The sequence below is a fragment of the Cydia fagiglandana genome, chromosome 24 (assembly GCF_963556715.1).
Source record: "Cydia fagiglandana chromosome 24, ilCydFagi1.1, whole genome shotgun sequence".
NCBI classification, from domain to species: Eukaryota; Metazoa; Arthropoda; class Insecta; order Lepidoptera; family Tortricidae; genus Cydia; species Cydia fagiglandana.
Window position 1 is genome coordinate 10,544,304 of NC_085955.1, and position 23,478 is coordinate 10,567,781.

General features: G+C 40.5%; 4 protein-coding genes across 4 annotated transcripts in view; 2 read left to right on the forward strand and 2 right to left on the reverse strand.

Annotated features, from left to right (window-relative positions):
- Positions 1-23,478, forward strand: part of LOC134676373 (uncharacterized) — a 250,632-nt gene that overhangs the window by 146,996 nt on the left and 80,158 nt on the right. The gene's annotated exons all lie outside the window — the stretch shown is intronic.
- The window catches only part of LOC134676409 (uncharacterized), a 135,892-nt gene that overhangs the window by 8,039 nt on the left and 104,375 nt on the right, over positions 1-23,478 (reverse strand). The window lies entirely within an intron of this gene.
- LOC134676403 (uncharacterized) lies at positions 2,517-10,213 on the reverse strand. Its single transcript, XM_063534790.1, has 6 exons — positions 10,182-10,213; positions 9,817-10,053; positions 4,883-5,092; positions 4,155-4,344; positions 3,585-3,686; positions 2,517-2,946 (listed from the first exon to the last, which is right to left on the reverse strand). The coding sequence occupies exons 1-6, from the start codon at positions 10,190-10,192 to the stop codon at positions 2,521-2,523; spliced, it is 1,176 nt and encodes a 391-aa protein (XP_063390860.1). The 5' UTR covers positions 10,193-10,213; the 3' UTR covers positions 2,517-2,520.
- LOC134676559 (uncharacterized protein K02A2.6-like) lies at positions 19,215-21,516 on the forward strand. The gene has a single exon (XM_063534949.1). The coding sequence runs from the start codon at positions 19,384-19,386 to the stop codon at positions 21,514-21,516; it is 2,133 nt and encodes a 710-aa protein (XP_063391019.1). The 5' UTR covers positions 19,215-19,383.

Here is a 23,478-nt window from a genome sequence, read left to right on the forward strand (position 1 = left end):
CTCCGCTTTACAAGGGTAAGGGAAGGAGGGACGACCTCGACGGCTACAGACCTGTCGCGATCATTCCCGTAATGGCAAAAATCTTTGAACACGGTCTAAGCACGAGGTTAACAGACTTTTTAAAATCCACTGAAGCTCTGTCTGATAAGCAATTCGCATATCGGAAAGGGCGTTCGACTACCACATTAACGCGAGCTGTGGTTCGGCAAATAATGGAGGCACGCGAGCGCAAGAGCCAGGTCGCTGTACTGTGTTGCGACTTGTCGAAAGCATTCGACGTCGCAGATCATGAAGTCCTGATCAACAAGTTGCAGCACTACGGCTTTGAGGGCTCTGCACTTGCAATAATGGCTGACCTATTACGCAACCGTTCGCAAGTTGTAGTCGCTGGGAGTGGTCAAGTGCGATCAGACGCAGTCACCACGAGTATGGGCGTAGCACAGGGTTCGTCCGTATCCAATATCCTCTTTACGCTACTGCTAAACGACCTTCCGAACGCCATCGATACCGGACAAACCTTCATGTACGCTGATGATGTGGCTGTGGTGGTGGACGCCTCGACCTATGATGAGCTTGAACACAAATTAAATTTAACCGCCGCATCAGTGTCAAAGTGGTTTATGGCTAACGGACTTATCTTGAACACCAAAAAAACTCAGTTCATCCACTTCGACCTCTCTAGCCGTCAAACGAGACCGCTGTCAGTATTGGCTAACGGTAAGCTCATCGACCAAGTCATGAATACCACGTTTCTTGGGTTCGAGTTGAATAGCAATCTAACATGGAGCTGTCACATAGACAGAGTATGCAGTAAACTAGCTACGGCATGTTTTGCGCTTAAACGACTGGCGAGACTACTTCCGACGGAAATGGTTCGAACGTGTTATTTTGCGTCCATACATTCGCACCTTCAGTATGGAGTCGACCTGTGGGCGGGAGCCGCTGATTGGGAGAGGGTCTTTCGCCTACAAAAACGGGCAGTAAGAGCTATAGTGCGAATCCCTCAAACCGAAACTGCCAAGCCACACTTTAAGTCACTTGGCATTTTAACGATACCATCTCTCTCTATTTTTCATATGGCAGTAGCTACATGGGAAGAAATAGACGCAACGCCTAACTGTAACGTAGCCCCGCGCAGGTATGAGACACGCAGCGCGCGCGCTGGAAAGTTACCTTGCGTGTCACACCGACTCGCAAAGTCAGGAAAACTCACACACGTCATGGGTCGCAAGATCTATAACCACCTCCCGGGTGAAATTATCGCTACACATAGTTTAGCAACATTTAAAACTAAACTTAAGAAATGGCTTATAGAGCAGGCGTTCTATGATCATAAAGAATTATTCTTTAGCAATAAGAGTTAATTCCTAGTCTTAAACTAGTAAATAACTAAATTTACAATTGTATATGATTGACATGTAATTTATTTATTACCAATAAAATGATTATGATTATGATTATTATGATAACTCCTCAAATCTTAAAGGCATACGTATAGAATTTTTTGTATTTTCATCATAAAATCAAGCATTTACATTAAAAACTGTCGCATTTGATGAAGTGGAACTGCTGATGATGATCAGAACAGAACTCTTCAACGACGCATAGTACATGTTTGGTGATTTCGAATTTCGGTTTTGACTTGGACTGGGACCCGGACTCATACCCGGATCCGGTTCGGACCCGGACTCGGACTCGGACTCGGACCCGGACTCGGATCCGGACTCGGACCCGGACTCGGACCCGGACTCGGACCGGGACTCGGACCCGGACTCTGACTCAGAGACCCGGACCTTGACCCGGAAAACCACTATGATACCTAAACTAAATAAATCACTATGATTACCTACCATAAAATGTGGGTATGATGATGTCAAACCCCTCCCGCTCAAACTCCCGTACACCGCACCGCATGCGCCGTTAAGTGGGTTAGGTTAGGTTTGAACTGCGATCCTCACAGAACCGAACAAAAGTGGGTTAGGTTTGGTTAGAACTGCGAGTCTTTCAGAAACGAAATGCTACTAGAAAAGTGGGTTTGATTAGGTTCGAACTGCGATCCTCACAGAACCGAACTGCTATCAGAGAAGTGGGCTAGGTTAGGCTAGAACTACGACCCTTACGGAAACGAAATGCTACTAGAAAGTACTCGTTTTACCTCCGTTTTACCTCCTTTTCTACATAGTGCACCATCTACCATAATCTTTCACCGGGCCCCATAGAAGTCGGTTTTTTTTTTCTTAAAAGTTATTCTACGGACAAGATTTGCTTGACCGTCTATAACTTAGATCAGCGGTCGGCAACCTTTTAGCAGCACAGGGCCACATAACAGTTAAAGAAGTGGACGCGTGCCGCACTTTGTTAATATTTATGACTTTATCAGGCATTGTCAATATTACATACAAAATAGCCAGGGAGGGCTCGCGGGCCGCAAGTGAGAGGTTCGCGGGCCGCTGGTTGCCGTCCGCTGGCTTAGATAGACTATCACTTTGTGATATGTGGTGAAGAAAAGAAACGCATATTTTAATCATTTATTTTATTAGCCTCAGGTTTGGTAGTAATAACCTCAAACCTCACATCTTCAGGCACAGACGCCCCCGCGTCCGCTATAGTAATCGAGTATTGACTCTGTTGCTCAACTGAGTATCCGTTCTGAGACTCAAGCTGAGCATTCATTATCTGCTTCACAAACTCTTTCTGCAAACGATTCGAAGTCTGCTTCGGTAATTCCTTTAGCAACGAAGCTATGTATTTCCCGAATATATCTATACTATCTTCTTTAGGCTTTTTTAATATCACATCGTCGTCACTGTCGGAATGTTCTAGAATGATTGGTTTTTTATCTTTATGTTTCCTCTTCTTTGATTTGTACTTTTTGTCGGATTGTATACGATTAATGCTTCCGTTGAACTCGTCTAGAAATACTTCGTCGATGGCTACTGGTTCACTCTGAAATAATCATAACGGATGCTCAAGATGTCAAAAAAAAGGTACCTACTTAAATAATGAGAACATGAATAGTAAGAGCTCGCGAATCCCATGGTTCCAGCATTTTGATCATTTCCAAGAAGTGAATCGACATACAATATACTTACAGGGTGGCCAAAAAATAAGTGCATTCCCGTTGCCAGGGAGGTTTTGGTATTATACTGAGCAACTTTTACTATGGGACGAACACCGAAATCGCGAAAAAAAAATTTGGATGTTTCATACTTTTTAGCTGGTCCATTTTCTATGGAAGGGTATTTTTTTATATAAATATAAAAACATTTTAAAAGTATTGTTAAGTCGAATAATACGTGAGTAACCCGTTTTAAATAATTTAAATAATTATAATATCATGAATCATGATTAAAATTAACATGCCTAAATTGTTTATACGAAATACGACAACGGTTTCACTCACTTGAATTTTTAGTCGCTATTGGCGACATGTTCAAAAATTCAAGTGAGTGAAACCGTTGTCGTATAAACAATTTAAAATATGTCTCATGAAAGTTTAATATCGATTAACATGCCTATTTAAAAAAAACTTTCATTTTTTATATGCAAGCAGGAGCTAATAGATGTGCAGGGGTGAAACTCACCTGATCGTTGTCATCATTTTCATCCCCTTTGTTTTCACCCTCGCCCGCTTCCACTTCATACTCATACAGTTGGTCCCCGGATGATAGAATTATGGTTTTTCTCTAAAATACAAAAAAAAAATCGTTACCAGGCATAGATGAGTAGATGACACATAGGCTAAAACAAAACAGTTTCACTTAAAATATTACAATTTGGTTAGCATTAGCCCTTACACTAGGTCAAGCCTGTGTTGTGAGGATTCTAGGAAATACCAGTAGATTTATCAATAATATAGTAAGTATATATTTTTCTAGTGTGGAAGTGATTTGGTGTAGTAAGCTTGCACTGTATTAAATAAATAAACAAGAAGGCTCGTTTAAAGGTATTAGATAGATTAAGCAAAATTAGTGTACCATTTTTTTGATAACTATCTAGTATAACATTTATTGAAACTAGATAATGTAATGTGATGTAGGTAATGTAGAGGCCCAACGGAGCCGACATGTCCCGTTTGATAAAGGTTCCCTTTAAAATACGAAGATTAAAAAAAAAAACAAAAGATAGATTAAGCTTAAAATTATGTATCTCACCTCTTCACCGGGTCCGGGTAGATTTATCAATGGATGCTTCCTCATCAGATGTTTCCTCAAGTTAGAAGTGCCGGTGTTGTACGACAGGAGTTTCCGACAGACCAGACAACGCGCCGCCTTGCACGCCGGGTCCGTGATGCGGAAATACGGCCAGATGACAGAGCGCAGATTTGGTGGCGGAGAGTCTGGTCTGTGTCAAAAAAAAAATCAAGTTCACCCTGTATATCAGCGGTTGGCGGTACATTTTCGGGAGTGAACAACCTGACTTTAAACTACATTATTTGACAAAGAAGTAGCATCCTATAGAAATGGTATACGCGTGCCTCCATGAGGGACAAAACATACGCAAAGCGACAATATTAAAAACACATTTTAACATTCCTGACAATATACCAAAAACAATCTACGTAATTCGGTCGGGTTATTTGTTGCCCACCATAAACCATACAAAATTTTTGGTGGGGAACAAACAAAAAGTGAGACTGTGTTAAGGACAAGCACTAATACCACTTTCTCTGCTACTCCTACTGAAATTTCCATAAGTGCATCTCGTTCGGTCATTTGGCCCCTGCTCCATGTCCTCTCTATATTATTGTACCTCTATGTTATTTGATCATATAATGTTTTCATCTACCCTCAACTGGCTTAAGAAGACATTTGAGGGTAGATTTTGTTTACTCCTTTTTAAATACCTAAAGATACAGACTCTTTATAGTACAAAAACTTACTTCTTGTCCTCGTCATCAGAAAGCTCCACATCTCCGACATCAATATTATGCTTCCTCCGTAGATGCTTCAGCAGAACTGTCACGGAGCTCTTATAGGACAGCGGCACTTGGCACACGGAGCATGTGGCTATTTTTTTCTCGGCATTTGTGATCTCGAAGTGCTCCTGGATGGGACCGCATTGGAGCTTGTCGCTTGCCGCATCGGGGTTGCTAAAAAATAATGGTGGGTAAAATTTGCTTCTTGGTGGGTTAGAAATTTGGAATAAGTAAGGGCCACTTGCACCATCCCACTAACCCAGGGTTAACCGGTTAAACCATCAACCCAGTCAAATTGTACTGGTAACCATGATAACTTGTGAAAAAACCTTGAAAAGATTTGTTGAAAGACCTGACAGTCAGGTCTTTCAACAAATCTTTTCAAGGTTTTCAAGGCACAGTGTGTGGCATGCAAGCAGCTGAATGGCGTCAGATCGCACAGGAAAGGAACGAATGGCGCAATCTAGTGTCGGAGGCCAAGATCTAGCTGAGCCAGCGAAGTAAGTAAGTAACCATGATAACTCCAGGTGACAATTGTTACTCGCGTCCGCAGGAATAACCTTCCACAACCCTGCACGTGTCCCCTGGGTGGTGCTAAATGAGTAACGCCTTCCAAAGGCAACCCAGCAATCAGAGAGATACAGTATGGCGATCACGAATGTCAACGATTCTACAGATACAAGCTCACTCAAAAAGTGTACTCCTAGGAGTCTTAGAACAAGGGATGTCGGCCCCTCGGTACGCATCCTGCAACTGAACATAGAAGGAATAAGTTTAGCTAAGAGTGACTATCTGACGAAGGTATTAAGGGACTATAGAGTTGATATTGTTAATGTTCAGGAAACTCACACGAGGGATGAAGCGGACTTTGAGAAGAGGGTAAGACTACCGGGCTACACTCTAATTAAAGCCATCCACCATCCTAAATACGGCATAGCCACTCTTGCCAGGTCAGACATCTCAAACATTCGTGTGGCCATCTTCAGCGCCAAAGATTCTTTATATTACATCGTCGTGCAAGTTGAGGACATCTCTGTGACCAATGTCTACAAGCCCCCAAGTATCCCATGGCCTTCCGAACTGCTCCCTGTCCAGCCGCACCCGAGTGTGTACGTCGGGGATTACAATAGTCACCATACGAACTGGAGATACTCAGAGGTGGACGCAAACGGTGAGCTGCTTGCTCAATGGGTGGATATGAACAACTTACACTTGGTATTCGATGCTAAAGACAAGGGAACCTTCCATTCTGCCAGATGGAGAAAGGACTATAACCCTGACCTGGTATTTGTATCCAAAGACCCCTTGGATCATCCACTTCCTTGTAGCCGTTCGGTACTGTCCAATTTTCCGAACAGTCAACACAGACCCGTATTTTTGGAAATTGGCCTTAAAATTCCCCTTCATAATTCTATGCCCCTACCGCGATGGAACTTTGCCCGAGCGGACTGGGTGAGCTACGAGGAGCAGTTGGATCTTAATGTGTCTTCAGCTAACTTGGACCCTGTAGCCTCCAACTATGGAAACTTTTGTAAGCTGATAATCAAGGCTGCAAAGGCATCTATACCAAGGGGTTACAGAAAGGAGTACATACCTGGATGGAGTCTGAAAAGCGAGGATCTATATAAACAATACCAAGAAACGGGAAACCCTCATACTGGCGCCGAACTCCTCGCTTCCCTCGACGAGAGCCGAAGAGCAAAGTGGGAAACCGCAGTTGGGCAAATGGACTTCAAACGGTCCAGTAGAAAAGCTTGGAGGACCATCAACAGCCTAACTGGAAAAAACAGCCAAAACAGAGATTGCCCAAGCGTTAACCCAGATGCCATAGCCATTAGACTGGTTGAACTAACTAGAGCCAAAAGTGACAAAACCTTCACAAAGAAAATTAAGAAAGAACTGACAGCTCTCAAGGAAAACTCCCCAAGAAACCACGAGCTTGCCAGACCATTCAGTGTGGAGGAAGTTGTCACCGCTATTAAACAGCTCAAAAACAATAAAGCCGCTGGCCCGGATAACATCTTTAATGAGTTCATCAAGCATATGGGGCCCATCGCAGTCAGCTGGCTAACAACCTTGTTCTCTAACATCCTGTCAAACAATAACTTACCGAAAGAGTTTAAGTTAGCAAAAGTAATAGCTGTGCCCAAACCAGGAAAGCCTGAAAACCTTGTCGAAAGCTTTAGGCCTATTGCTCTCCTCAGCTGTTCTCACAAGCTGCTAGAACGTCTCCTTCTAGGCCGCATTGAACCTTATATAGAAGCGGTCACACCGCCCGAGCAAGCCGGTTTCAGGAAGGGCAGGAACTGTGTCGATCAGGTGTTAGCTCTCACTAACTTTGTAGAAGCCGGATTTCAAAAACGCCTTAAATCGACCGCGGTTTTTATCGACCTCACAGCGGCCTACGACACAGTCTGGAGGCACGGCTTGGTTTATAAGTTAATGTCAGCAATCCCAAGCAGAGAATTAGTAGACCTCATCTCCAACATGCTGACTGAAAGGACCTTCGAAGTTTTCTTGGGAAACAAGAAGAGCAGGAAACGCAAGTTGAACAATGGCCTTCCTCAAGGTTCGGTGTTAGCGCCAATGTTGTTCAACTTGTATATCTCAGATCTTCCGCATACAGAAGCTACAAAGTTTATATATGCCGATGACATCGCACTTATCTCACAGAGCAAAGATTTTGAATCTGGTGCCCAAACACTGTCATCGGACTTAGAAGCTCTGACAGCATACTTTAGCGCGTGGCGACTTATACCCAGCCAAAGTAAGACTGAAGTCTCCTGTTTTCATCTATACAACCAGATGGCCAGCTATCATCCAACTGTATACCTGAATAAAGAAGCACTCAAGTACAATCCCTGCCCAACTTATCTCGGTGTTACGCTGGATAGGTCCCTTACCTATAAGCAACATCTAACCAAGCTCTCGCAAAAGGTAGCAACGAGAAATAATCTCCTCCATAAACTCTGTGGCACCAGCTGGGGAGCTTCGGCGGATTGCTTACGCACTTCGGGTATCGCGCTTGTGTACTCTGCGGCCGAGTACTGCGCACCTGTATGGCTAGGTAGTGCACATATCAACAAAGTGGACGTCAAGCTGAACGAGACCATGCGATGCATCTCTGGTACTATTAAATCTACTCCGGCCCACTGGCTGCCAGTACTAAGTCACGTAGCGCCGCCTCATCTCCGTCGCGCTCATGCTTTGAAGAGAGAAGTGGAGAAGATTTTGAAAAACCCAACGCTACCAGTACATCAAGAGTTCTGCCACCCTCCTCCACAACGGTTGGTCTCTCGAAACCCACCCTGTGCTATGGCGCCAGGCCTAAGCAATTTCAACATCTCGGATAGGTGGAAGGCTGACTGGTCTACTGCTACGGCTGGAAAAGACACACCCTATCTTTCAGACCCGACGATAAAACCAAAAGGGTTTCACCTACCTCGTAAGATCTGGTGCCGTCTAAATAGGTTGAGAACAGGTCACGGCCGCTGTAATTATTTCCAACATAAGTGGGGCTGGAAGGAATCTCCCCTCTGCGAGTGCGGCGAAGAAGAACAAACCACTGAGCACATATTACGGCGCTGCCCTCTTCACTCCTATCCTGGCCCAGCTGAGGATCTGGATGCCCTGACACCCGACGTAGTTGCCTGGCTTAACAACCTCAAAGCTGTTCTCTGATTGCCTAATCATGCATGCCATACGATTAAATAATAAATAACTCCAGGTTAAACTGGTTAACCCGGGTGAGTGGAATGGTGCAAGTGGTGCTAAGGATATATTTTAGTGTGGTAGATATAGGTGACAAGTAGAATGGCGTCGTCTTGTGTTGGAGGCCAAGCAGTGTTGCCAACTTGGCATAAATGATGCCAGATCTAGCATATTTTCACTTGCTTTGGCATCAAAATTTACCATTTAGCATCTGGCATATTTTTAAGCATAATTTAGTCTAAGCCAAGTTAGCACCAACTTGGCAGCAACAATATGCACCATCGCCTTATGTGGTTCATATATTCATATGAATTTTGACTTTTCTGGACCGATGGACGTCGACGGACTATATAAAGTTGGTCAAGCAGATCTTGTTGGTAGAAAAAGGCGGTAAATTTGAAAAATGTATTTGTTTTAAGTGTCTAATTTCAAGTGGCATTTTTTTTAGCATTAATTTTCTAAAAGCTTTGGCATTATTTTGGCATAATCTAGACATTAGTTTAGTATTTTTTCAAAATCCGAGTTGGCAACACTGAAGCCAAGTCTCATTTTGGGTCATCGCACCAGACTGGTAAGTAAGATATAGGTGACCAACCAGATGGAGCGATCAAGTAAAAGGGGCCCTATCCTCAACCAACATTTGCTCGGTTGTCAGAGACGCGATGAACAGGCACCATTGGAGGCATATCACAAACATATATATGTATAGATGGTCAAGCAAATCTTGTCAGTAGAAAAAGGCGCGAAATTCAAATTTTCTATGAGACGATATCCCTTCGCCCCTACATTTTTCAAATTTGCCGCCTTTTTCTACTGACAAGATCTGCTTGACCAAGTATATGTGCACAAATCATCTCAAAAATATGTCCCGTAGCTCTTATGTCCGCGAATTAAGAACTATGGGACATATTTTTGAATAAAGGTGACAGTCTATTTCCAACGACAGCTACATTACTGTTCATTTTACTATGGAAATTGGCAATAACAGCGACGCGTTCAGTACTAGGAGTGCAGCTGCGGTTAGAAATGGAATGTTACCATAAGTTGGCTACACCCATATTTTTACAGTTGACTACAGTCTACAATCAAACAACACAGTACAGGTTATGTTCACATAACCTGTGCTGTGTTGTTTGATTGTCAATATATTTTGAGGTTATAAAAAATGTAAACAATACAAAACTTACACTTTCGCCTCATCTCCTTCAGAGTCCGAATCTTTGACATCCTCAAACTTTGCCTCCGCGGTTTCAATGTCCCCATGTTTCCTTTTCAAATGTTTCATCAGATTGGAAATAGAAGATCGAAACGACATATGAGAGTCGCAAGTATTACAAGCTGCGATTCGCTTCTCATCGTCCACAAGAGTAAAGTAATTCCAGGCAACGCTTGTTTTACGAAGCCTTCTGTCTGCATCCACATCACTAAAAAGTTAAAAACAAAAACCTCAAGACAATACTTGAAATCTTCGTAAAATATCAAAACACTAAAGTATTCAGGTATAGTATTTGTAACAGGTATTAGTTGTGCTTTTTTCCTAGTAAATACTTACCGAGACGCCATTTTGGTACAAGTATATAGATATCGATACGCATAGAATACGTTCGCGGCGAAACGTCAATACTTGTGCACTTTGGTCCGGATTGAGCGTTCGTGTTTGAGAGAATGTAGCTATTTCGCTCGTAAGGCGGGTGGGAGCGTTGCAAAAGTGAGACAGGCATAACTCTCAGTGTTCTAAGTACGTATTGGAACGATTGGAACATGGAGTACTTGGAACGGATATTGGTAAAAAACATGCAAAATAAAAAACACTAGTTTGGTTAATAGAAGTTTGTTCCTAGGTCACGCCCCCTGGCAGTGAATGCATTAATTAAATATATAATAATTAACTGAATGAAGCATAGCAGTAGAGGGCTCACCGCCAAAACCGAAAGGGGTGGGGGATCAAAAATAGGCCAAATATGATCACATGCTTTTTGGACGACCCCACATTTAGTCGCCCATGCCATGGGCGTGTAGATGGATCTATGCTATTTCCACTAACTGACCCACCCCACTGTTACGCGTTACGTTGCGCGTTACGCTTATGAATCTTATGATTACGCGAAATATTTCTGCTATTTTAAATTCAATGTCTGCTAAAGATAACGCGCTAAAGAAGGTCGCGGTCGATAAAATATGCGAAATCAAGTACAAACTACCACCCCTATAGCTGTAGGTGTAGGTACAGTCACTTGCAATAATATGTTACACAACAACCCAGCAAACATTTTAAGTATTTTTTCCTAGGCTCGAAGGAGATTTTTCCAATTTAAGTGAAAATGACGTCCTAAGTCACCAATTATTTTACGTATTGTACACTTTTACTTCCAAGTCAAAATATAGGGATAATAAAACGTAAATTTCACTTCATAAATACACCATGAAGTCAGGGACTTAGGGGTTGAAAATAAGGCAAAATATTAAGTAAAATTAACCTTAAACCCTGACCAATAGGTCAAATCTACTAATAAGGTATTTTAGGTGTATTTGCGACGTAATTATTACTTATACGGGGACTATGAAGTCACGGACTTAATGGTTGAAAATAAGTCCTATTACTAGGTAAAATTAACTTCGTACCCTGACCAATAGGTCAAATATACTAATAAGGCCTTTTAGGTGTATATGCGACGTAATTATTTCTTATACGGAGACCATGAAGTCAGGGACTTTATGGTTGAAAATCTGTCGAAATATTAGGTAATATTAACTTCGAACCCTGACCAATAGGTCAAATGTACTAATAAGGCATTTTAGGTGTATATGCGACGTAATTATTTCTTATACGGGGACCATGAAGTCAGGGACTTAATGGTTTAAAATATGTCGAAATATTAGGTAAAATTAACTGCAAAGTCTGACCAATAGGTCAAATGTACTAATAAGACATTTTAGGTGTATTTGCGACGTAATTATTTCTTATACGGAGACCTTTAGGTCGTCGATTTTATGTCGATTTAGCTACTAATTTTAGGTAAATGTTACTTAAAATAGATACCAAATTGCGACCATATAGTTAAAATCACTTGTAAAGTACTATCAATACCATAAGGTTGTGCCGCCATTTTCTTTCATTATAACGAGATGCTAAATATGAAATTGCATAACTTAAGTTGTTATATCTTGAATGGTGCCATCGCACGGTACTTCATTGTGCTAATATTCAAAATAAAACAATATTTTTGATCAAGTCAAAACACTCACACACACAAATATTCAATTACAACACTCAATTACAAGCAAATATATGCATTTTGATTTTATAAAATGTTGAAAACTTAAATATTTCAAAAGCCCATCGATAGTTTTGTATGTAAACCTAACATACTGCACGAAAAAAATTTCTGTGCACTAGATTTCATCGTTCTTCATCAGCGTAATCGGCCTAAATTATTTTACATGACTTAGTGGCCGCCATTATCATTGCACAACTTAAAGTTGTTTTCTTGTTAGACATTTTGTTTCTGAGTGAAAAGAATATATAAGCGTAAAATGTTTGTGTCTCTTTTTCTCTTCATCGCGTCTCATCTAAATATTGCCTCGCAGAGTAATTATATGGATAAAAATATGTCGCCATCACGTCTAAAGGTGGTAAAGAATACCAAATTAGTACATTTTCACTACGCGGCACGTCGTGGCGACGTCGAATCCACGTCGGAAACATGACCTAGTGTTGACCTAATGGTTGTAATCACTAATTTACCGTCAATAAATACGTCGCCGGCACGTGCGTTTTTTCCCCATTTATGTCGCCGGCACGTGCCCACGACGTCGATTCGACGTGCCTCATTTTGGTCTCCTAAATTGTGCGACCTAAAATAGGTGCCTTTTTCGGAATATCGACCAAAAATGTTTGCTGGGAAAGGCCTCAAAAATATCTGACACGATCTTATTTGTAGAGCCATAAGAGCGTGTCACATATTTTTGCGGCCTTCGAAGAGTAATATACTATTGCAGGTGACTGTACATCGGTGGACCGTATTAAATAAATAAATAAATATAAATAAATATTGGGGACATCTTACACAGATCAACCTAGCCCCAAACTAAGCAAAGCTTGTACTATGGGTGCTAGGCGACGATATACATACTTATATAGATAAATACATACTTATATACATAGAAAACACCCATGACTCAGGAACAAATATTAGTGTTCATCACACAAATAAATGCCCTTACTGGGATTCGAACCCAGGACCATCGGCTTCGCAGGCAGGGTCACTACCCACTAGGCCAGACCGGTCGTCATAATTACAAAAGGCATAAGGTCCACCGATGGACAGTTGACAGTGTGAGCGATGGTACGTGCAGCCATCCAACATCTCGATGTCATTGATCTGATATAATTATTCATTTTTAGGGTTCCGTACTTACCGGGAAAAACGGGAGTTTGTCTGTCATCAGGCTGTATCTCATGAACCGTGATAGCTCTAGAAAGCAGCAATTTGGCATGGATACATAAATCATGCATTGCGAAAGAACGGTAAAATAAAAAGTAGTAATGGGGTATCGTTGGATAGGCCATTTAAAACGAATAAGTTTTATTTAGTTTTTGACTTCGTTTTAAAGTTTTATAGGTTTTTATAAGTACGTTTAAAATTAAAGGCTCCGTCACACAGGCGCGTTTTGCGGGCGCCGCGTAATCGGGGCGCACCGCTTTTACATATAGAACTCTCACGCCCTGTCCGGAATACGCGCCTGTGTGACGGAACCGTAAAGCGCCCTCCAGACTATGCGCGTGAATCGCGGGCGAAGCCGCGAACGCGAGTGTGGAGTCTAGTTCGCTGATATGCGAAATCGACTCCAGACTCGCGTTCGCGGCTTCGCGCCGCGATTCGCGCACGAGTGTGGAGCGGGCTTAAGGAAAAGGCATTTATCTTTGTCAACTCCATTTATAAATGTTACCTAAGCTGAATAATAACTTATTTATTTATATACCAGCTATTTATAAAGTTGGCAGGCGGGAGAAAGTGGTACTTCCTTTATTTGGCAGCAGTTTGGCAGGGATCTGGGTTCGTGGAATAAGCAAGCGGTTTCACGGAGCTATATTCGGATATATTCAATTCCACATATACCTAATAATAAGTAGTAGGTAGCAGTAGCACTACCGTAGATTTGCAAAAGTTAACGAAGTTGACGCGGGCCGGGTGGATTTCAAAATCCAGCGAAAACTTATGGTTCGGTCTTTATAAAAAAAACTAGTAGGTTGTGCGAGTTGCAACTTTTTTATATGTTTTTAAGAACTATTATCTTCATGTTCCTTCAATTACCATCTCCAATAACTTAATCGTTTTTTTTTATATAAAATGTTTTATGTGTCTAAAATCATCACCGTCGACCGGAAAAATCTGAACCTTTTTGTTTGCAGTGAAAATTATAGCATACCTATCGTACGATTGCGATTTTTCTTTTACTTATATCTTTTCCATGTTGTTGTTTAACACATGAAAAAATATGCAATAATTCCTTCACCGAGAAAGTACATTTAAAAATATTTAAAATTTTGTCACGAATATTCGTCAACACCGTCATGGTAATGTCAATGTGAGCTTATCTCGGTGTATGAACAACGAAATACCGCTAAAGGTCCTTGCCCTATTTTTCACTTTAGTATTGAATGCCAAAAATGATTTCACTATAAAGTCACATCACTGAATAGTGAGAAATATTACGAACAAATTTGTAAAACGTAGTTTGTCACAACAGAGCATCATCACCGTTATGCTTTGGTTTAAAAAAGTTACAAATGATATATTAGAAATAATTACTGAAATGAATGGCAAACTACATGAAGTTTATTGTGTAGCATAGACATTAACTACTATTATTCGTATTCTAGAAATAAAAACAAGAAACTCTCAAATCGTCAACACCATACCCATCATCACCGGGAAAAAATGACGACCGGTGATGATTTCATGTGTATGGTGATGACGGTTCTCAGAAACTTTTCTAGTTATTTTGCTATAATTCATTATGAAATTAAGCTGTATGTTTGAAAAACGTTCTCTATGTCTTCTAACACTATATAATGTCTACCTTATAAATGTAGAATAAATGTAGAAGAAGATATAACTATTTCTTTCACACTAGAGGATGCTTAGTTTTTAATTAACATTTTGACTGAAGTAGGCAAAATTTAGGTCATTTAGAACTTAGAACATACAAATGTTTTTTTTTTATAATCTAATAATGTAAATCGTGCAACTTAGAGTCTGTAATTGCATGTTAGTCGTGTTAAAACAAAGTATTTAAACAAGCAACATATATTAAGTTTTAAGCGACCATAGGCTACGGTACTGGCTCACTATCGTGATGGCTTTATGTTTTTTGATAATATTATATTAATTGATGTATATAATTACAGCAATTAATAATTATACCATTGGGTAGTCACCGGACCCAATACCTAACATTTTGTAACTTATGACATGCATTACAAGTAGGGGTCTTGCAACTTATAAAACACTGATTATATATTAATGTTTAGCTATTAAACAACATATATATGGATTTAAATCATTATAGCTATTTTTAAAGTTAATTAATAAAACAACAAAAATACAAACTTGTGCAATGAATCAAACTATCAAAAAAAAGTAATATATCATAAAAATTAAGCTCATTGGTAAGCCAGTAATTTTATAATATGACATAAATACCAAGTTATGCAGTAGATAAAAGAAGATGCGGGTTTAAACTGATAATAAGAGTACAATATTGTTAATATGATTTAACATTAAAAAAATCCAAAAAATAAATGAATACATAAATTGCCTATTTCGGAACATAAATTATTTAAAATTATACAATAATAATACTTGTTATATATTTATTTATATGAAAAAAAAATATTTTTTATAATTTTCTAAAAATAATTTATGTAGCTAGTCTTATGTTCAAAAACATGTTATTTGTAATGTTTATTAAAGTTCTAAAGTATTACAATTAAAAAAAGTTTTTGTTTTTTTAATACGTTTTTAATACATATGTAAATTAGTTCCCAAATCGTCATTACCGTACATGCAGTGTCATTACCGTCTATAAAAGAGTCATTACCATACCATGGTTGTCATCACCATCTTGCGTTTTTATTTTCCGAAAGCGATAACTTCAAATATAAGCCACAAATGATTGTATAAATACCATAAATATCCTCAATATACAGCCCCCCATTATTTTACCCAGCTAGAATCGTGTTAAATTAAACATTTAAAAATAATATTTTTTTGTATGGTGAAATTATTTGTGCTGAAATCCACCCGGCCGCACTTTGTTAATATTTATGATTTTCTCAGACATGGTCGTCGTTTGTCAATATTACAGACAAAATAGTCAGGCAGGCTCGCGGACCGCCTGTTGCCGACCGCTGTTGTAGTGCAGAGGTGGGCAAACTTCCTTCATGTGGGGCCAAAACCAGGCGTACTTATTTTGAAATTTGGCGCCCCGGTTCCCCAGAAGTCAAGGAGGAAAAACAAAATGCAATCCGCCAGGGGCGGCATGTCGATATGCCGCCCCTGGGGCTTGGCGCTCCAGGCCATGGACCGGATGGCCCTAGGAATCCTAGGATAAATACGCCTCCGGTCAGACCCTAATCTCTTAAACTAGGTATACTTACTGCTTCTCGATATAGTTGACTACCGAAAGTAGGTATATATAACTGAATGAAATAACCGGACAAGCGCGAGTCGGACTCGCCCACTGATGATTGCGTACAAAAACGTATTTTATATTTTATACAAATTTATAGTGTTCTAATCGTTCTTTGTAGCTGTTGACCGAAATAAAGAAAAAAAAGGTCCGGACGAATTAAAATATCAATAGAGAAATAGTCCAAAAAACTGGATATATCTTTTTTAACACAACTAATTTTTATATAGGTACAGTCGACGTCAAAAATATGTTTACACTTTTGCACAATATATATTGACATTTTTCGCCTTATTACAAAGGCGAAAAATGTAAACATATCTTTGACGTCGACTGTACCTACCTATCTATACCACTCTTATGAATCTGGAGATCAATTCGATCAGTTTATTAACAGTTTATGATTCAAAACTACGTCAGCGAAACGTCACGTCCTCACGTACCCACGTCCCAATTGTGCTCAAATACAACGCAACAAAACGTCTGGTAAATTCATACTACGTCACCACACTATTATTTAAAAACAAAACTTTATATATCCCTTACATTGACAATCTAAATTTAACCCTACTGCTTTTGATTTAAGGATTATATTGGAAAACCGATCTGTATATTGAATTTTAAATTTCGAACGTTTGAATCAATATCTTAAAGAGTTGGGACGTAAGTACCAGTTTCGTGCAACGGTTTTTAACTTTTAACATGTTGTTCCGTTCCGCGTATGAAGTACCATTATTCAACGCTCGCTGACGCATGGGTTGCGTCACAATTAGGAAACTACGCTATAGTGAATCGAAGAATGCGCGGATCGAGCGAAAATAGACTGTTTCCTCATGCAGTAACCACTTTTGCGAATTGCTAATAAGTTTGTAGTTTCACTAGACGATACTACGGCTTTACGCAAAGGTGGTATATTAAATCCAGCAAGCCTATTATGGATCGCTTTATCCACATTTATGCACGTGATAAAACAGCTGTCACTTTTTAACTCTGCGGGATAGAAAGAGACGGACACCGTTTTATCACGTTGTCACGTAGACAAATACGACCATCATATCCGTACAGTGGTTCGGTTGGGAAAGTACACGAGTTGAAAAGAGAATCGATACTTTAATTTCAATGCTAAGTCAATTTTTAGGGTTCCGTACCCAAAGGGCAAACAGGACGCTATTATTAAGACTCCGCTGTCCGTTTGTCTGTCACCAAGCTGTATCTCATGAACCGTGATAGCTAGGCAGTTGAAATTATCAATTTTAATTCTGTTGCCGCTATAACAACAAATACTAAAAACAGAATATAGTAAACTTAAACTTTTACTATAGGAACAACCCCGAACTCGCGAAACCTTTTTTTCGCGATATCGGGGTTGGTCCCTCAGTTGGTTGCTCAGATAATCCCATAATATTAGCATTTTATATTCTGTACTACTTTTATATTATATAGTATTATTTCAAGCTTAACAACGTAACGGCTTAATAAAACAATATGGCTAATACAGTGTACCAACATAAGATGATTGTAATATTAGTTGTAATGACAGTTATTGAAAGCCCGCCAAAAGTATACTTTTAAACGCATAGGACTAATATATGTTATCTGTGACTCTTGACTTTTTGCCTGTCAACTGGTGAAGGATTGCCGCTAATTGAGAAACCAGTTTTGTAAAACTAATATTAATTATAATTAACTATAATAATAAAGAAATCGCAGTAAGGCACCTTAGACTTGGCACGACTTTGTCTAGATTTCATTACTTTTTAGAGATAAACAAGCAGCTCCATCGAGACTTGGCTAGTTTTTTACAGAATGTTTTTGGTGGGATTTCACTTCTTTTTGTAGAAACGTGGGCATATTGATTTATTTTATTAGATTTTCTTATTTAACACATTTTTTTTTCTTTTTAGGAGTAGTTTTTTTATTATTACAAATCTTTCTTTTCTTTTTTTCCGGTTCTGATTCTTGTACAGTAGCAACAGTTTTTCGTATTGCCCATTCATTAAATCTAATAATTAAATAATAATCAGTAATCCGTCACTAATCCTCATATAATGACTTGGCAATCGCACATAATGCTTTACTCGTACCGTACTCGTAAATATGTGTAATGCTCAAACTGCAATTAGCGCTAGCGTTATGTTCAATTAGAATTATTTTTAATAGGTGACGATGAACCTTTTGTCATTATGCAGCCGTGCGATGGCCAAGTCATTATACGTATTACAAATTAAAGATATCTTATTGATACGGTTTTAACACCCCCTGGCACTGATTAAAATAACCGACTTGGTTTCACATTACATCTCAAAACTTTTTTGTAGTAAAGGCGTTGCGAGACTTGCACCTTTTTACATGTAATGTTTTTGATGGGATCTCATCTCTTTTTGTAGGCAGTCCTTCTTTTCGGGTACTCATGCCCATACTATGTATACACATATCATAACTAAACATATCTTCATTCATACTAATATCGTACATCGTAGTGTACCTTTACTTTACCTACTATTTGTAGGAACTGCAACAGTAACTTTGTAATATCATATATTTATATGGGATTACAAACTTACTTATGCAGTTCTTAGATCTTTAAAACGTGACTGATATTGCAATATTTTTAGGTTTTCCCTTTATGTGGCCATTAAACCCTAACTCTGTACCAAATTTCAGCTCTCTGAGTTTATGGGAAGTACTAGTTCTATTCTGATGATCATGAGTGAGTTTCATAAATGCGAAACTTTGCTTTCGCTTAACTTCGGAACTAAATGACCTACAGACTTGAAATTTTGGGTTTTAAGTATGTGATTATAGCTTACTGGATGACCAAAATTTCTGCGGTCTGGTCTGTGATGTATGTGGGTACTTAGCCAAAAATAAAGGTAACATATTATAAGTGGGTAGCTACATATTCCTTTGTCTAGATTAAAGATTGCAACGAACGGACGTGTGTTATTTCGCAACCCTTAGTAGGACGCCACCCCCTTCATCCCTATTTCTCAGTGGCGACGAGCTGTTCGAACCTTTTAGGGCGTGTACTGTGCGTGTTGTGTTGGGTGAATAAAACAATGTCTATTGGCAAAATAGGCGAGTTTAAAATCGCGTCGGACAATTGGCGGTTATATGTAGAACGACTTGAACAGTATTTCTTGTGTAACAACATTAAAGCTGAGTTGCAAGTGGCTACGTTAGTGACCGTGATTGGTGCCGAGGGTTATGAACTCCTAGTTAACTTATGCACGCCGGATAAACCTACTACAAAAAAATTCGCTGACTTAACGGCCATTTTAGAAAAACATTTACAACCTAAACCCAGTGTACTAGCGGAACGTTATAAATTTAGACATAGAAAACAGGGAGATAGTGAATCGATGTCAAATTACGTGGCAGTTTTGAAAAGAATGTCTAAGACGTGTGACTTTGGGACGTGGCTCGAAGATAGTTTAAGGGATCAGTTTGTATGCGGAATTCACAGCGAGACCATTCGACAAAGGCTTTTTGCTGAAGATAAGCTAGATTTCACTAAAGCTTTTAATCTGGCAGTCAGTATGGAAGCGGCTGAAAAGGACGCCGCTATGGTCGAGGGGGCGCGAAAGCCTGCTAGCGACGGGACAAGTGCGTTGGCATCTTGTCAAGCGATAGCGGCGAGTTCGTCACGACGTAGGAACGAGGCGGCGCGTGGAGCATGGCAACCGCGGGGTGCAGAGCGAGGCGCCAGCGCTGGGCGTGGTGCCCGTGCCAGCGGCTGGCAGGCGGCGACGGCGGCGTCGGCGGGAAAGCGGCGTGACGCACACTGTAATGCTTGCGGCGGGGCACACGGTACGGAAACCTGCCGATTCGCCCGCTACGTGTGCAAAGTGTGCAACAAGCAGGGACACTTGCAGCGGGTGTGTCCATTAATGGCAAATACTCACAGCGTGGAAGTTATGAATATGGCCAGTCAGCGGGAAATATATAGTGAGGACAGTGACATGAGTGACGAGGTAATTATCATACATGTTAATAACTTAAGGGCAGCGGATTACAAACCCATTTTTATGAAAATAAATGTGCAGGGTATTGACCTTGACATGGAATGTGATACAGGCAGTGCGATATCATGCGTCAGCAAAAAAGTTTACGAACAATTATTTTCTAGGTTAATACTTTATGGTAGTAATGTTAGATTACGATATTACACTGGAGAACTTGTAAAACCGGTGGGTGTAGTAAAACCACTTGTAAAATATAAAGATAGACAGGAATACTTGGAGATGTATGTAATTGACAATGGTAAATCTATGCTGATAGGCAGACAATGGCTGGCGGAATTAAATGTGCCCATACCTACGCCATGCAAACCTTGCAATGTCAATAGAACCGAGGTAGATGGAAATGAGTTTAACTTGGCGGATTTCAGTTCCAGATTTTGTGACGTGTTCGCGGATGGTTTGGGGCGATTCACCGGCGGTCGCGTGAGCATCCACCTACGGGAAGGAGCGCGGCCCGTGTTCCTGCGCGCGCGGCCCCTGGCTTACGCGCTGCGCGCGCCGGTGGAGCGCGCGCTGGAACAGCTGGTGCGCGACGGCGTGCTCACCCCCGTCGACCGCTCCGACTGGGCTACACCCATTGTCCCGGTAGTAAAGAAGGACGGTAATGTAAGAATTTGCGCTGATTACAAACTAACTTTAAATAGAATGCTAGAAGTCGATCGATATCCGTTACCTAGGGTAGAAGATTTGTTGGCACGCCTGTACGGAGGCAAGCGATTTAGTAAGATCGATTTATCGCAGGCCTACGCGCAGTTTGAGCTGGACGATTCTCGAAAATACACCGTGATTAATACCCATAAGGGCTTATTCCGATATAACCGTCTTGTGTATGGATTGTCCTCGAGCCCGGGTATATTTCAGAGGCGGTTGGAACAAATGTTTGCAGACTTGCCCCACGTAGGCGTATTCCTTGACGACGTGATTATCACGGGCAGCGATACGGAATCGCATATTGACAATTTAGTTAAGGTTTTCGAGAGGTTGCAAGCCTATGGGTTGCGCGTAAAGAAAGAGAAGTGCGCTTTCTTTGCTAAATCGATTAATTATCTAGGGCACGTTATTAGTGAAGATGGCGTACATACTTGCCCAGAAAAAGTCAAGGCTATCGAGGCCGCGCCGGCGCCACGCAATGTATCCGAATTAAGGGCCTTTATAGTATTAGATGTCTAGGCTTTTTGAACGTTCATTGAGTTTTTTTTTTAATGTTTGACAAGTAACTCTGAGGGTTTCCCGCGTTTTGGAACAAAGATGACACTGACAGGAGACAGAAAATGAAGGTTGTTGATTTGGCTGTGTAATTTGTGGAAAGAGATTGAATCTGTGTTATTCTGCTATATTAACTACATAACAAATAAACTTTATGTAAAACTTATTCGGTGTTTACTTGCTACCGCTTTTATCAGAAGTGACAAGTCGAAAATGGGCCGTAGTCGTAAGAAATCGAAAAAGCGAAACCGGGACAGGTCAAGTTCTGAGGCGACTACGACGTCGGCTTCTTCGGATGATAGACGACACGCTCACAAGAAAAGTCGGAAAAACAGTAGACGCAATCGCCATCGTCATAGGTCGGCGAGTCGTGTGACAAGAGGACGAACGCCGTCAGTTCAGAGATCGCTGATGTCGATGGAGCAACGACCACCAATGTTGGGGTCGACGTCAGCGTTGCCACTGTCGCAGACGTCTCCTACACCTTTGCTGCCGCCACCGTCGTCGACGGAAGTCTTGGCGCAGAACACGATGCTTAGTGAAATTAGTGGTGGTGATATACCAGTGGTGATCTGTGGTAATAGTGATACGTGTGACAACCGAGGTGATTATACTGGAACACTACACGCACAGCCGGAACTACATACACAAGGTCAGACAAGCACTACTAATCCTAATGTGTTGTTAAATTTGAAAGACATTTCTCAGTTGTTGGAAGCAATTGTCAAGCCCAAATCACCATCAACTTTTAATAGCCACATGACTATGATACCAGAATTTAATCCAGCATTAAAGAACAACCGTATAGACCAGTGGTTATTGAAGGTGGATGAGTGTGTAAAAATTTATAAATGGGATGAAGCACAAACAATGCACTATGCTCTTCCAAAGCTGGCTGGAAGTGCAAAAGATTGGTATCAAGGCCAATCTACAATATTACATACCTGGTCGGAATGGCAAACACTTTTAAAGAAAGCTTTCCCCACAGAGATCAATTATGGAGTGTTATTAACTGAAATGTTACAAAGACGGTTAAGATATGGTGAAAATTTGGATGATTATTTCATAGACAAAATGATGCTGCTTAATGCTTGTGATATTTCTGGTAAAAAAGCTGTAGACTGTGTAATACTAGGAATAGATGATCGCACTATTCGAGCAGGTGCTTCGTCTGCCCGATTTACTGAACCCGAAGACCTGTTAAAATATCTAAAAGATGTATGTACAGAAAATTCTGATATTTATAGGACTAGGAGTACACGTACATACACAAACAAAAATAATGAACAGGGACACCGACCAATACAGGGAACTACACATTCTGTAAATAATATGTCCTGTTTCAATTGTAACGATAAAGGACACATAGTAAGGCATTGTCCCAAACCTGTTGTTAAATGTACCAATTGTAAAAGATTTGGCCATGTCAATGAGAAGTGTACTTTTAGGAAAACTGACAACAATGAAAAACGTGTACTTTTTATTGACAGCGCAGTCCCTGCTAATGCAAAATATTACAAACCTATACTAATTAATAAAGAACATACAGTGGAATGTTTTGTGGATATGGGAAGTGATTGTTCTCTTATCAGAAAGGACCTGGTTGAAAAATTAAAACTGCCCATATCATATGATAATTTACCAGTAGTACAGGGTTCTGGGTCGAGCATTCCACTATTGGGAACAACCACTTTTACTGTAAAAATTGATTCTGTAGAAGCAAAAATTGATGCCCATGTTGTTGAAGATAGGTATGTACATAGACCAGTATTAGACGTGCGCGCCGCGCCGGCGCCGCCGCGCCGCGCCACCATTCATACGCGCCGCCGCCGCCGGCTCATCCACTCGGCGCGCCGGTGCACGGCCGTATATATGAATTTTCTCAAAAATGGACGGCCAAGTCGACTTTGCCGTCTAAAAAATAGG